This window comes from Bubalus kerabau, chromosome 14, assembly GCF_029407905.1.
Source record: "Bubalus kerabau isolate K-KA32 ecotype Philippines breed swamp buffalo chromosome 14, PCC_UOA_SB_1v2, whole genome shotgun sequence".
NCBI classification, from domain to species: domain Eukaryota; kingdom Metazoa; phylum Chordata; class Mammalia; order Artiodactyla; family Bovidae; genus Bubalus; species Bubalus kerabau.
In genome coordinates this window covers 57,090,209-57,104,894 of record NC_073637.1, presented here as the reverse complement: position 1 = coordinate 57,104,894, position 14,686 = coordinate 57,090,209, and the positions used below count along the sequence as shown (strand labels likewise).

At 42.9% G+C, this 14,686-nt stretch overlaps 1 protein-coding gene across 1 annotated transcript in view; it reads right to left on the bottom strand.

Moving 5' to 3' along the window:
• Window positions 1-9,151: 9,151 nt before the first annotated feature.
• Window positions 9,152-14,686, bottom strand: part of SYBU (syntabulin) — an 83,558-nt gene continuing 78,023 nt past the window's right edge. Inside the window, exons 7-8 of the mRNA XM_055546411.1 lie at window positions 13,517-13,666; window positions 9,152-11,419 (exon numbers count right to left, since the gene is read on the bottom strand). Coding sequence (XP_055402386.1) covers window positions 10,300-11,419; window positions 13,517-13,666 — 1,270 coding nt within the window. The 3' untranslated portion in view covers window positions 9,152-10,299. The remainder of the gene's footprint in view (window positions 11,420-13,516; window positions 13,667-14,686) is intronic.

Below are 14,686 nucleotides of genomic sequence, written 5' to 3'. Positions count from 1 at the left end.
CTCATGTTGGCATATATTTGCTCTGACTTGAACTGGCATTCATTAAGGCATCTGGTCATTTCAGTTTTCAAGAAAATGACATTAAATGCAATAATTTTATTTATCACAAACATTTTATACATCATTGTTTTCTTTTAGATGGTGTTGTAATGTTTTACTTATTTGTAATTTATATTGCATGTATAAACATACCGAAAATAAGCTAAAATGGCAAATTTGTTTTACATTATTATAATTTGTGAGTTTTAAAAGCTAGTATTTGTAGTTTTTCTCTGTCATTGTAGATTTTAAGATGTTATGGTATCTTTAAGTACCTTAGCTCCTCTCTGCCAAAAGCCATTAATTTACAAATGCATAAAGCCTTCAGTTCTACTGTCTCAAAGCTTTTAGATGATTTCTGTATCAGTTTTGTATAATGACATAATGCAAGTTACCTATGTTGTTTACTAAGGTAACGTTGATTTATTAAACCAAGATAGGAATAATAATACTTCTATTTTTGGATGTTGACAAGCTCCAAAATAGTTTTCAGGAAATAGATATAGACTGTGTTCATAGGGGAAAATGTAGATTTGATAGTTTAAAATCTCATTAATTTTGTCTCCCCATTTAAAATACATCCAGCCTGACCTTCTTTAGCTTTGGAATTTAAGATTTTTACTTTCTTAAAAGTTGCTGCCCAAAATTAACATTTTGTGAGTTTTTAAAATGTCATAAATACAAGCCAAATACTGCTAATTCATTGGAATTAAAGTGATATTTCATAGTAAAATCACAAATTATACAATAAACTCCTTAAGTTCTTAGCCTAAGTATCTAGACTAAATGTGGTTGTTTTTTTATTTTCTTAGAATTTTTATTGGAGTACTGTTGATTTACAATGTTGTATAAGTTTCAGATGTACAGCAAAGTGGAATAGGTTGAAATTTAACTTTGGTAAAAAGCTTCCTGTTATAGCCCCAAGCTATATTTTCAGTTATGGTTATTAGAGAGCTTTTGCCAGTGAACTCCCAATTAAATAGAATTAGACTCGAATTTGTAATAATAAATGAATTATTTTATGTCCTTTGTATTTATTTATTTTTAGTTATTATGGGAATGCTACATGATTTCTCTAAACTGAGGGTTCATAAAGGCTAATTTTCCTTCAGTACAATTGGTTTTTACTGCTTTTCCCCAGAGTGGACAAGTATTGTAGTCTGCTTTGGTCATGATTTTCATGTGTGACTTTTTTTGTTTGATTTTTTAATTTTTATTTAGAAGTAAAGACTGGATAGAATCACAGTCTGTATGATTAATTAGGAAGAAAGAGATTTTTCTCATGGAAAGCATAGAGTGAATTCTTGTATTTTTTGACCTCTGTTGGTGTAAACTAGATTCCTGTGTTTTACTGGGTATATTGTCCCAACAGAAGTCAAACATATGATAAGCCCTCTATAGTAGCAAACTGGTTCCTTCAGCTTCTAAATTTATGGTTTCTGTTTTTGTTTCCTTAATTTTAGCAAAGGATTATCAGTTTTAGGAGCTTATTAGTAGAAGTTAAAAATTCAGGATTCATCCTCTAGTTGAATCCTGGCTCTGTTTTAGTGGCATCTTTGAGTCAATACTCGGCATCTGAATTCCTCATTTTCGACATGCACTTGCCCGGGCAGTGACCGTTCCTGGATGAAGATTGGTGCTTGGGAAGCAGGTGGTAGCTATGGAAACTGGCGTCTGGATTGATCTTCAGCACCACACTACAGGCTACTGCAACAGGATAAACCTAACCGAGCTAAAATGTTCCAAAAAGCCAAAATTTTGTCATTACAGGTGTACCTTGTTTTATTACACTTTGCTTTATTGTGCTTTGCAGATAGTGTATTTTTAACAAATTGAAGTCTTCTGGCAACCCTGTGCTGAACAAGTTTATGAGCACCATTTTTCCAACAGCCTTTGCTCACTTCTTTTACATTTCGGTATTTTCACAATATTTCAAACTGTTTCATTATTATATTTGTTATGGTGTTTTAGGGGTGTGAACCACACCCATATAAGATAGCAAATTTAGTGGATAAATGTGTGCATTCTGCCTGCTTCACCAACTAGCCCTTCCACTGCTTTTCTCCCTCTCCTCCCACCTCTCTATTTCCTGAGACACGGGAATATTGAAACTAGGCAAATTTAAAACCCTACAATGGCTTCTCTAAGTGTAGAAAAAGAGAGTCACACAACTCTCTCTCAATCAAAAAGCTAGAAATTATTTTAGTCGTGAGAAACACCCACTGAAAGCTGAGATAGGCCAAAACTAGGCCTCCTTGTGCCTAACAGCCAAGTTGTAAAGAAGATGGTGGGTCCATGAAGAGTTTATTTCAGTAGCTAGTAACTTGTTTTCTCCATTTACACAGATTTTTAAAATTTAAGTTCTTCTCCCCTCATATCAAAGACAGCTTTTTTCCTTTGTGTCATTTACTTCCATTTTCTTTAATGCACCCAAGGCTGCTCCAAGGTTATAGCAACAGCTGATAACAGTTTGTTTGCTTGGCTTTCTACCTTTTATCTTCAGCGTCCATTTGTCACGGCCATTGCAATGCTCAGTAACCAGAGTAAGTTTCGAGAGTATCAGATGCTTTTTCACCAGAAGCCTCAATCTCCTAGGGCTGGAAAGAGACACTTTTCTAGGAGCCTGCCTGTCATCCATCCCATACAACAGATTTCTACCCTTGCAGAGCTGCTGTGGACACTGCTAATCACAAGCTAGAGTGTTACAGAGAAACTCTAGCCAAAAGTCTGTGGTCACCCAAGTCAATCTCCACCTTCCCCATCAGGGAACTTCCATGACTGTTTCTGCAAGGACTTTGCCTATTTACTGCTCTGATCACATCCATTTTGAGAGCTTCTCAGAGTTCTCCAGCTGCAGTAGAGATGTAGCAGTGTTAAAGTGCCTGCAGTTACAAATCTTTTAAATGGAGGTGGTGGTATTAAGGATTAACCGAGATAGTGTTCAGTATAGTACCTGATGTACACATAACAGGTGCTCAGCAATGGTAGGTGTTGTGGGGTCCTATACACACTTTGTTACAAGTCCCTGCACACACTTCTTCCTCATGGGATCCTGTGCACACCTCCCATATATTACACCACCCACTGATGTTGCAGCCCTTTCCCTGAGCAGAGTGGGGAAAGTTGACTGATCTTAACTAAGTTCATTTTTACACACCTTTAAGTTGAACTATAATAAGAGGAAAGATTTACTTGGTGCTTGGCACCACCTAAGAATTTTAACTGTCAATGAATGACTCCTCGTAATCCAGGGAGGTGAACATTATCCCCGCTACATGTGTAAGGAAACTAAAGCTTGGAAAGGCATTGTGTGCCAGCTTAATTTAAAAGAAATCAGTAAGCTTTGGGAGCAGATTTTTTAGTGGTTAGTCAACATTCTAAGTGGACTATGATTTCCAAAGCCTCTCTTCTCTTGATGAAACTATGAGCTGCCAAAGAGTGAGCTTTTAGGAATTCCTCTCTAGTTCTTAAGTGGCACTAGTGGCAAGAACCTGCCTGCCAATGCAGGAGGCGTAAGAGACGCGGAGTCTATGCCTAGGTCGGGAAGATTCCTTGGAGGAGGGCATGGCAACCCACTCCAGTAATCTTGCCTGGAAAATCCCATGGATAGAGGAGCCTGGCAAGCTACAGTCCATGGGGCCGCAAAGAGTCGTACATGACTGAGACACAGCACTGCACAGCACAGTGTGAAAATTATTAAGACTGCTTTCATTTTGCATTTTCTCCATACAACCAAGTCTGAATAACATGCTGGTTCAGAAAAATTAAACGTCAGTTTAAAATGCCAGCGCCTATTGTTTACTGTAGAAAGTGAGGCTACCAAACCACTTCAAACTCTGTTAGCTATTTGATTGCAAGAAAGGAGAGGAAGGATCTTATTCACCATCAAATTAGAGAAATATTGCTGTTGTTAATGGCTTTCATATTCTAATCTATTAAAGCTATGGTCTAGCAAAATTTTAATTTTCAGTTATTCAAATAGCTTTGATCAGAAATGATAACTTTCAAGGAACAAGAGTGAAAATATCTCTGAAGGTGAGTCAGGTAGGATTGGCACAGGGAGGAATTCTGTGACTATGAGGAGAAAAGTTCTGATACCTGCCTTTTATAGCATTCAGTAGGGGAGCCTAGGCTTCTCTGGTGGCTCAGATGGTAAAGAATATGCATGCAGTGCGGGAGACCTGAGTTCCATCTCTGGGTGGGGAAGGTCCCCTGGAGAAGGGAAAGGCAACCCACTCTAGTATTCTCGCCTGGAGAATTCCATGGACAGAGCAGCATGGAGGATTATAGTCAATGGGGCCGCAAACAGTTAGACATGACTGAATGAATAACACACACAGACACAAGGGAGCCTGGACTGTGGGTTTTACATCATCATTTCACATCCATAATCCCAGATGCCTCCATGGCCTCTGTAGATGGAATGAGAGATCCTCTTCCCAGTCAAATCAACAGAGAGTGGCCAACGAAGTTCTGTGAGAAATGGTTAGAAAACATCTCCATCAAGCAGAAAACATCTCCATTAAGCATTTGATTGTTTAGGACAGTAGAGGATGGAGTCCTTCAGCATTATCCAGAGTACATACTCTTCCAACGAACTGAGAGTTACCACCAGGAGCTCTTACATGAACCGGCAGTTTTCAAAGAACTGGTATATGGTGAACTGGCTTTCAAACTGTTCTCAGAGGTGACCCTGGAACCACTGCCAGAGATGAGAGAGAGGCAAATGGGAGGTCTCCAGGCCTGGTGTCCTGTTCCCAGATCTGCACTTTTATGTGTTCAGTGTATTAGGTTTTTTAATGTTGAAAAATTATTTTGACAGAGACGTGCCGTGCCTTTTACAGAACTTAAACACTGCTGAAATATTACAGTATTTTAACACAAACTCTTTTGAGTAGCATTTAAACCTTTTGTTAATTCTAAAATTCTTTGAAATCATTGTATAATGATTAGTTACCACAATCACTGTGACTGAGGGAGAATCTGGTCAAAGCGGAGCCTGCCTTCCTGTGGTTTAAAAATAACTACCTGACTTACTTCACTCTGTAAAGTAGGATCTGGGTTCATTGTAAAGCAATTATCCTCCAGGGAAGGACAGGGAAACTACCTGATAGAAACTTGTATTTTATTTGGATTTCTAATTGATTTCTCAGGACCATCAGGCGTCAACATCAGAATGTTGACATTCTTTCAAGACTTGATTTCTGTAAACTGCTGTTTTTAATGGCCCAAGTTACTGCTTCATGGTACACATTTTGCCTGGCAATACTGGGAGTAAGTGAATTTTGTAAAAGAGCTCACTGAGCCAAAATGGAAGTCAGAAACCACCCCAAAACTTTTAAAATGAAAAATCCTGAAAAGAAAAAATGTATCAGACCTAACCACTATTAAGGCAGGGCCTAAGACAAACACAAATCACAGACTTCCTTTTTCTTCTGCCACAAATGCCAGAAACGCCTGGCATCTGAGTGTATTGCATTTTTTTTTTTCTCCTTTCTGAACAGCTCAACTTGGAAAGGTCAGCCTATCCCTTTGGGAAAAATCTTTTCTTGTATATTGGAACGTTTGCACACAAAACTGTAGGAAATGTTTAACATTTGCTTTGATGGACCAGCAGTTTGTTCAATAGAGTAGAATTGTTCTCCTTTTTCCATTTTCCTGTCTGTTTGTACATCACAGGCACCCAAATTATGGAAAGCAACTTTGAGGCGCTTCTTTCTATGGGGTCAGATGATCCTGTCCACAAAACCAGCCAACGCCTTGGACTTCCGAAACGCAGGCTGTGTTCCCTCTTTTATTTACTCCGAGGGACTCATTTGTAAGAGACTTTGTTCTGAATAAAAGCAGTAATTTTCCACAGACTATACATAGTGAAACCCTGGAAAAGAAGGAGGAGGAGATGGTGGAGGAAGGAAGTGGGAAGAAAAAGAAAAGTGGTATAAACGCTCTAAGTTCTCCTGTTTTACCTTTGCACAAATTTGTTTCCATGTGTATAACACATGTTGTACAGTGTCCAGTGTTTCAATGAATTAACTTTCTGTGAGTCTTCTGGTTTATGTTTTTAAAAGATACAGGTCATTAAGACAACAAAGCAAGTTGCTGTTTGTGATCAGCTGCCTCCAGTGTGATGATCAACATAAACGTTTGTGGTTCATGGATAAATCTCCTTCACCAGAACCCATCTTGCCATCCATCTTGAACTGATGAAGAACAGTGCTGATTTTATGTGGTTCTATTTGTTTCTGTAGCAACACCTGGATACCAAAAGCACGCTTGTAATTTTTCTTAAAAATGCTTAACTTGGCAACGACAAAAAATAAACAACACAAGGAGGGATTGTAAGGAAGATGGCCAGATCTAGGTGTTGGTCTGGGCTGGACGGCAGGAAGGGACCTAAGTCAGCATGGTTCATTATTTTGGGAGGCTTCCTATTACTCACTTCCAGAAACGGCTTCCCTTTCATTTCTGCCAAATCCCTCTGCTACTGTGTGTGTGCAGTGTGAGAGCCCACCTGTGCCCCTGAGGCCTATGTGTGTCCCACGGAAGAAGTGGACTGACTATCCGAGACAACCCACTTCTCTCCACGGCTCCATCCTATCCCTTCTCACTTCCCAAGGACTTCCCTCCTTCAATTAATTCTTTCTCTCCTAGGTCATCAGTTTCTTTCTTCATTGGCTCAATCACAAAAGTGTACAAACATTATTTCTTCTCGGTATTGAAAAAAATAAAACAAATCCTTGCAACTCATATCCCCTTATAATTATTACCCACAGCCCTCCTCTTCTTCATAGTAAAACTTCAAAATAAGTTAGCTGCACACATTGATTCTTCCTCTCTTCCACTCACTCTCCAACCTACTCCCATCCGTCAATTCCCATTTTTGCAAATAAAATGATCTCCACAGTCACTAAGATTTTGTTGTCAAAGCCAGTAGACACCTATCTGTTCTCATGCAACTCAGCTTCTAATAGGACTTCAACACAGTTGACCATTCTCTGCTCTTGGCTTTTGGGATCCTGCCTCCACCAAATTTTCCTCCTGCCTTTGGGCTGCCTCTCTCCAGATGTTTTGTTGGTTATTCATCCTCTACCTCTATCTAAATGTGGAAACACCATAGGACTCAGTTCCCAGCCTTCTCCTCTTTACACCTTCCCTGGATGATTTCATCCATCCCATGGTTTTACACAGTGTGTGAATGCTGAAGAATCCTGGTCCTGATGACTCCTGTGATTTTCACATTCATATACACAATTACTCTCTTGACATCTCAAATTTATTGTTTTAAACTCGTTTCTCTTGGACTTTTCCATTCTCAGTAAATGACACCACTATTGAGCCAGATGCTCAAGTCAAACACTGTGAGACATTCTTAGTTTCTCTTCCTTAAACCCTACCTCTTCTCCCCATATTCCACCGATCAGCAAATCACATCAGTTTTCAAGATATATCTTTAATTGTTCAACTTAATCTTTATATCCACTTCTACCTCCAAATTGTCATCACCACTCATTCGGACTATCACAATGGTCTTCCTGCTGTCACTCCTGCTCCTGTACATCCTGCACAGAGCAGACACAGAGTTTATAAAAAAGAAAAACCAGATTGTATCATTGCCCTGTATAAAGTCTGTTAATATTTCTCACTGCTCTGGGAATAAATTCAACCCTCCCATGAACCCATATGAACTAGCTTGTCCTCCACTTCTCAACCACTTCCTTCCCCCTCACTCTGCTTTAGACACATTGACCTCCTTGATGTCCCTCTAACATATCCAGCCCTTTTCTGCCTCAGGAACTTTTGCCTCTGTTCTTTCTGCAACATTTTACCTCCCATATCTTCACTGATTGGCTCTCTTTCATCTGTTAACACTAACATTGTTGGCATTTCTTCAGATATGTGTTCCTTGCCTTTACTCCCAATCCTCTTGGTCAAAATACCTTATTTCCTTGGAAGCACTTACCATTATTCAGAGTTAACTTGTTCATCTGATGGCATGTTCTGTTCTTTCACAGATAGAATGTAAGCTCCCTGAGGGCAGAATCCTTGCCTGTCCCCTTCACTATTGATAACAGACCTAGCAAGGTGTCTAGGATGAGAGCACCCAATAAGTATTTGTTTGATAAATTCATTCAACAGCTCTGATTAGAACTCCCTACTATGTGCCACCTACCGTTCTAAGTTCTTGACATTTATCTGTGAATAAAACAGAACACAGATCCCTAATATTTTAGTGGGGGAAATGGGCACTAACTAAGACATAGTCAGCAAAAATATAGTATGTCTGAGGGCATGGCAACCCACTCCAGTATTCTTGCCTGGAGAATCCCATGGACGGGGGAGCCTGGTGGGCTACAGTCCATGGGGTTGCAGAGTTGGACATGACAGAAGTGACTTAGCACACAAAGCTGATTAAGTGCTGTGGAAGAATTGTTTCTGGGGAAAACTTAAGATATTCTCCAGTCTCTTCCCTTTGTGTGCAAAGTGGAAAAGGCATGTGCTTTGCACACTTGAAACCTTGGCTTCTAGAGATAAATGATGACACTCTGAGCAATTTACCTCTTTTAAGGCTCAGCTCCTTAACTGTAAAATAGAATAATACCCACTTCTCCAGGCTGGTGTAAAGAACAAATGAAATAATACAGATTTGATACTATCTCATCCCTTCCAGTCACCCACCCTCACCCTATTACTCCAAGGGCAGGAGCCAAATGGTGCAGTATCTCCTCCCTCTCTGAACCCCTAGCATGCTTTCAAATAAAATCAACCCAAATTCCTGAAAACACTCAGTATATCTGAATAAGTACAGGGTTGGCCAAAAGTTCGACTGGTTTCTTCTGTTACCTCTTATGAAAAAACACGAACAACCTCGTGGCCAACCCAACATGGGGCAAACAAGTGTACGGATAACTGCAGAGCAAACAGTCAAAGCTACTTCTACTCAGAAATAATGCTTCGTAAACATTTTTTCAACTGTAGTTCTTATTTATTTCTGTTTTTGGCTGTGCTGGGTCTTCATTGCTTCATACACTTTTCTCCGGTTGTGGCAAGCAGGGGCTACTCTACAGTTGAGCTGCAGTACTTGGGCTTCTCCTTGCAGTGGCTTCTCTTGCTGCAGAGCATGGGACTCGAAGTCTCTTGAGCTTCAGCAGTTATGAGGCTTGGGCTCAGTAGTTGCTGTTTCCAGGCTCTAGAGTACAGGCTCGATAGTTGTGGCACACGGACTTAGCTGCTCCACGGCATGTGGGATCTTCCCAGATCAGGGATCGAACCTGTGTCTCCTGCATTGGCAGGTAGATTCTTAACCACTGAGCCACCAGGGAAGCCCAGAAAATAATGCATTTTAAAAGATAGAGTGAGAAGTTCTTGCCTTTATTGAACACCTATTTTTCCCTCTTTATCATTTAATTCCATTTTTACAGTTCCTACTGTTACAGATGGAAGGGTGTGCCATCCATATAGTCTTTCTTATCATATGCAGAAGTAAAATCACAGAGATAGTTATTTTATAGGAGTATAGAACATTTATTTCAATGGAAACACTAATCTTTATTTTCATCATGCTGAAGTGTGTGGTTACAAACAATTTTCAACAAAACACTATATTTAATAAGCAAAAAATAAGTTAATACAATGTAAACCTTACATACAGTTTCATCAATTACCAGGTTTAGGAACACACAAGCCATTTCAGACTCTGGAGCTACATTTAGTTTAAAAAAAACTGCAAACACTCAAACCTTATCAACCCCAATTAAGACACTAAAGAGCTATTCAAGACTTCTTCCAACCCATTACACAAATACATTTTTATTTTTGGTTACAGTCCCCTGCTATGCACAAGACCATTGGAATGCTGTTAACAATTACACATTTTTGAAAAACGGGACAAAGCAAAGCAAGGAGATAACATGCCAGCCTTACAGAAGCTGTCTTGAAAGTGCAAACTCTGCATTTTCTCTTCCTGAACCACTAGGATAATAAGCAGGGGTACCTTGGACGACAAGGGCAGGGTCACGAACATGCTTTCTCTATCACACCGGTGGGACATTGACTGGAACCAGGTCTCCATGCCTTTGAAGATACCTCCGGTTTTCAACAGGGAACAGGCTTTCAACTAAATATAGTGCAAATCAAATACCGAGGAGCAAAGAACGACAGAACCAGGCCCGCCACCGGTCGACCCCGCGGATTCTCCAACGGGAACCGTGCTGCATGGGGTGGGGGCAGGCGGGCCCACCCCACTGAAGCTACATCGTCTCTTTAGGTTTTGATGTGCTCGGTGGTGCGGCGGAGCGAGTGCAGGGCCACCACGCAGCAGCCCCGTAGCAGGGCCCCGATGTTGTACAGGGGATCCGTGCCCCCCCTCTGAGTACTGAACGCCCACAGCACGGTGGGGACCACGGGGGCCCCCACGGCCAGCAGATCCACCAGGAAGCTGCGGCTCCAGTAGCGCCCGGCGATGCCCCCTGCGCGGGCCAGTGGGCCCGGGCCGTCCAGCCTCATCTCCTCCTCCTCCGCCGCCGCCGCCTCCGAGCCCGCAAAATCCAGCTCTCTCATGAGGCGGTTCCCACGCGCCTCGGGACCCGCCGCGGGGGACGGGGTCTCCACGGGAGACAAAAGGATGGCCGAGTTTGGATTCCGGGGAGTTAAATCGACCACGAAGGTGGAGATGGGCTCTGGGAAGCTTTCGGTCGAGTCGTCCCCGGACTCCTCGTCGGGGGTCGCGGCGCTGGAGGAGGGCCAGGGGTCCTGCAGCCGGAGCACGTGCCGGAGGAGCTCGGAGAAGGCCGGGCTGTAGGGCACCACGTCGGTCTGCACCGCCCGCTCCGCCACCGCGCGGCGCCCTCCGCGGCCCACCGCCGCCGCCTCGCCGCCCAGCGCCACGACCTCGGCGCCGGGTAGCTCTGGCTCAGGGATGGCGCCTGTCACCAGCTCCTCCAACACATCCTCGCCGGGGGCCGCGCCGTCTGCCCCCAGCAGCTCGCTGTCGGCCCCTTCTTCCGTGGCCGGCTCCTCCGGGGACAGAGCATCCTCCGTCGGCCCCAAGGCCGCGCCGAGGACCAAGCCCTTCTCCGGGGACTCACAGGGGAAGTCGAGGCATAGCTCGTCCCTCAGCGAGCCGCTGTGCGCCATCTCCATGCTCTGGAGGAGTGACTCCAGCTTCTTGTTCTGAATGTTGATGTCCACAAAATATTTCTGAATGCCTTTGTCTTTATCGGCCAGGCTGCTCCGCATCGTTTCGATGACCTGTTTGAGTTGCTTGATCTCCTTCCGGGCCTCCTTGAGGGCCAGCTGGGCCTCCACCCGGTGGCACTCTTCCTCAATCCAGTCCTCGCGCATTCGGGCCAGCTGGGACTTCAGCTCCACGATCTCACTCTCCCTAGACCCGGAAGACAAGCGTGACTCAAAACAAAAAAAAGGTCAACTCTGACACCCCGCCTGGAGCCCAGGCTCTCCCACCGGAAACATACAGGTTATGTAAGTTTCTATTTTTTTTTTTCTTTCTTTTGAAGTTATTAGCCCTGAACTGCCTCCCTTTTAATTATAAAATAGCTAAAATAATAACAGTTACTAGAATCAGAATAAAAATTTTGCTATGATTGTTTTTCTCTCCTTTTTCATAGTGTCCACTCTATGTCTGACATGGCACTAAGTACTTTTCAAGCATCTTGCTTAGTCACTCGGTCGTGTCTGACTCTTTGTGACCCCCATAGACTGTAGCCTGCCAGGCTCCTCTGTCCATGGGGATTCTCCAGGCAAGAATACTGGAGTGGGTTGCCATGCCCTCCTCCAGAACTTCCCAATCCAGGGATTGAACCAGATCTCCCGCATTGCAGGCATATTCTTTATATTCTTTACGGTGGTCTGAGCCATCTTTCAAGCATTATCCTCTGCTTAATACAGACAGTTTTATTGCACTTTGCCTTATCATGCTTTGTAGATACTATGTCTTTTACAAATTGAAGGTTTGTGGCAACCCTGCTTTGTCAGACACTGGTTAGCATTTTTTAGCAATTAGGGTATTTTTAAATTAAGGTTTGTACATTTTTTTAGGTATAATGCTATTGCACACTTAATAGACTCCAGTGTAGTAAAACAACTTTTATACGTGCTAAGAAGTGAACATTTTCATATAAATCACTTTATTGCAATTTGCTTTATTGCAGTGGTCTGGAACCAAACCTGCAATATCTCTGAGGCAATCCTGTACTTAATATTGGAAATTATTTTATTAGAACACATTAGAATCTCTTAGCCTGCTTTAATCTCCATAGCCTACTCTTTCATATGTCCACAAAACAATTTGTGGAAGGAAAGTCCATATCACTTTTAATTATGTGTCAAAGGCAGAAGACAGACTGATAAACTTTAGCATTACAAAACAGTTCTGATCATATTCCAATGATAAAAAAATTTTTTTAATCATAAAAAGTTACATGTTTCAAGGACTTTATGAAATGTTGATAATTCTGTCTCTTCTCAGGCAAGATGTTGGTGATGGACAGGGAGGCCTGGCGTGCTGCGATTCATGGGGTCGCAAAGAGTCAGACACAACTGAGCGACTGATCTGATCTGACACTGAAGGGAATGGTTAGCTTTTTCACAGGACAATATTTCTAGATATTTGTAAAAAAAAATGTTGCCTTACATATAATTTCTTCCTAGTCGATGTAAATGTATGTACTCATTCTCTCAGTGACTAGGACAAGACCACATAATCAGGATACTGACATATTTGAAGAGATGTTGTACATATTGCTTCTTTAAGTTTAGGCTTCACTATTCTCTAGTTTCACTGCCTTTCCACACCTCCCTCCCAGAGATTCAAACCATCCCAGAGATTCCTCAAAACATAAACCAAGACTTCCAGAAAGTATGATCTGACTCATGTCACCGTCAACCCTGGTCAGAGCTCTCAGAAAAACTATCAAGCAAAAATCTGGCCTGTCCCAATACGTCAAAGGTCTTTTCTCACTGAGATAAGATCTCTTAAGCTTGGGCTGTTGTTTTTCTTTTTTTTTAATTACCGTAACACTTGGCCAAGAATAATGAACCTTTTCCTTCAGCACAGAAATAGCTTGCAGGAATCACAATGCACACGGCCGTCCACTCTCTGACACAGATAAACAGGGCTTCATAGGGGCCAGCTGTGTGTGACCCAGTCTACTGGAAGTACGGCATTGTTCCTGCAAGTGTTCTGTCCTTTAAAAATAGCTCTGCACACACCCAGCTCTTCACGTCAAAGCTAGACACACCCAGAAAAAGCAGAGGGTCCCTTCAAATCCAGGAGGGCTCCCTGAACTCCTAAGAGTCAAATCACTCAGGATTATCAAATGACTCTTCTGAGAGACTGAGTTAAGAAATCCGACAAAAATTAAACCAAGTAATTTTTCTTCTTTTCTACAGCGTGGGTTCACATTTCACTTTATGGAAAAAGAAAGTTCTAAATCACAGTGTGCAAGGAATGCGAATTCACCTCTCATGCAGTCGGCGCTCAGACTCCTTGAGCTTGGTCTTCAGGTGTCTCACGGTAACTTCTTTCTGCTGCAGAGGGGTCAAGTACTGCTCTGGATTTGGGGGTTTGACACCATGATTTTCACCACAGGACATGTACCTTCCAGACCGCCTGAAACAATCCAAGTAAATGAAATATTACTTTTTCTATAAAAAAAGTAAAGTTAAGGCACAGCTAAAACAGCTTGAGAAGAAACGGCAGCTGTGTGCTGGGATCTTAAAGCCCAACAGTGAGTGGCCTCACTTTGATCCCTGGGTTGGGAACATCCCCTGGAGAAGGGATAGGCTACCCACTCCAGTCTTCTTGGGCTTCCCTGCTGGTTCAGACAGTAAAGAATCCGCCTGCAATGCGGGAGAGGCCTGGGTTCAATCCCTGGGTTGGGAAAATCCCCTGGAGAAGGGAACAGTATTTTTGCCTGGAAAATTCCATGGACAGAGGAGCCTGGCAGGCTACAGTCCTTGGGTTCGCAGAGTCAGACATGACTGAGCAACTTTCACTTCTCTTCACTTCACTTCAGAAGGGGGACAGTCATCCACCTGCCACTCTTAGAACTGCGCGTAACTGGGAAGATTGAGGGTAGGGCTTTGTCAAGGGGGTGGGGCCAGGAGAGGGAGATTTTCTGTGGCTTAGGGACGATCTCCTGTAAAATAATGCACAATTGTTCAGAGACCCGCCTGTCAGTTCAGAGTAGGAGGCTGTTATGTTAAAGGACAATGAGTGGGGGCAGGAAGGGAGCGAGATGACCTCGCTTCCACACAATGTGCCACTTGCCTAAAGATCTTGATTGTTGTTGGTTGAATTCAGATTGTTCTGATATCAGTCCCTGACGTGAGTGTGCTGATTTGGTGTAAAGTTTCCTTCTTTTGAAGGGAAAAGAGCTGGTCTACTCACACCAGATAGGGTTTGTAAGACAGGTGTCCAGCGCTCTGTGAAGCTTCCTTCACTGTAGTCCTGGCCCCTGTCAGGCCTGGCCGAGAGTGGGGCATCCCTCCTGCTCTAAGAAAGCTGACTGTGAGACCCAGATGCCCAGGAGGAGGAAGATGGAAGGAGGAGGGCTGGCAGCTTCTTCCCTAATTCAGGACCCAGGCCAAGCCTCCGCATCCACCCTGCTGGCCTTGAGCCTGCGCTCCA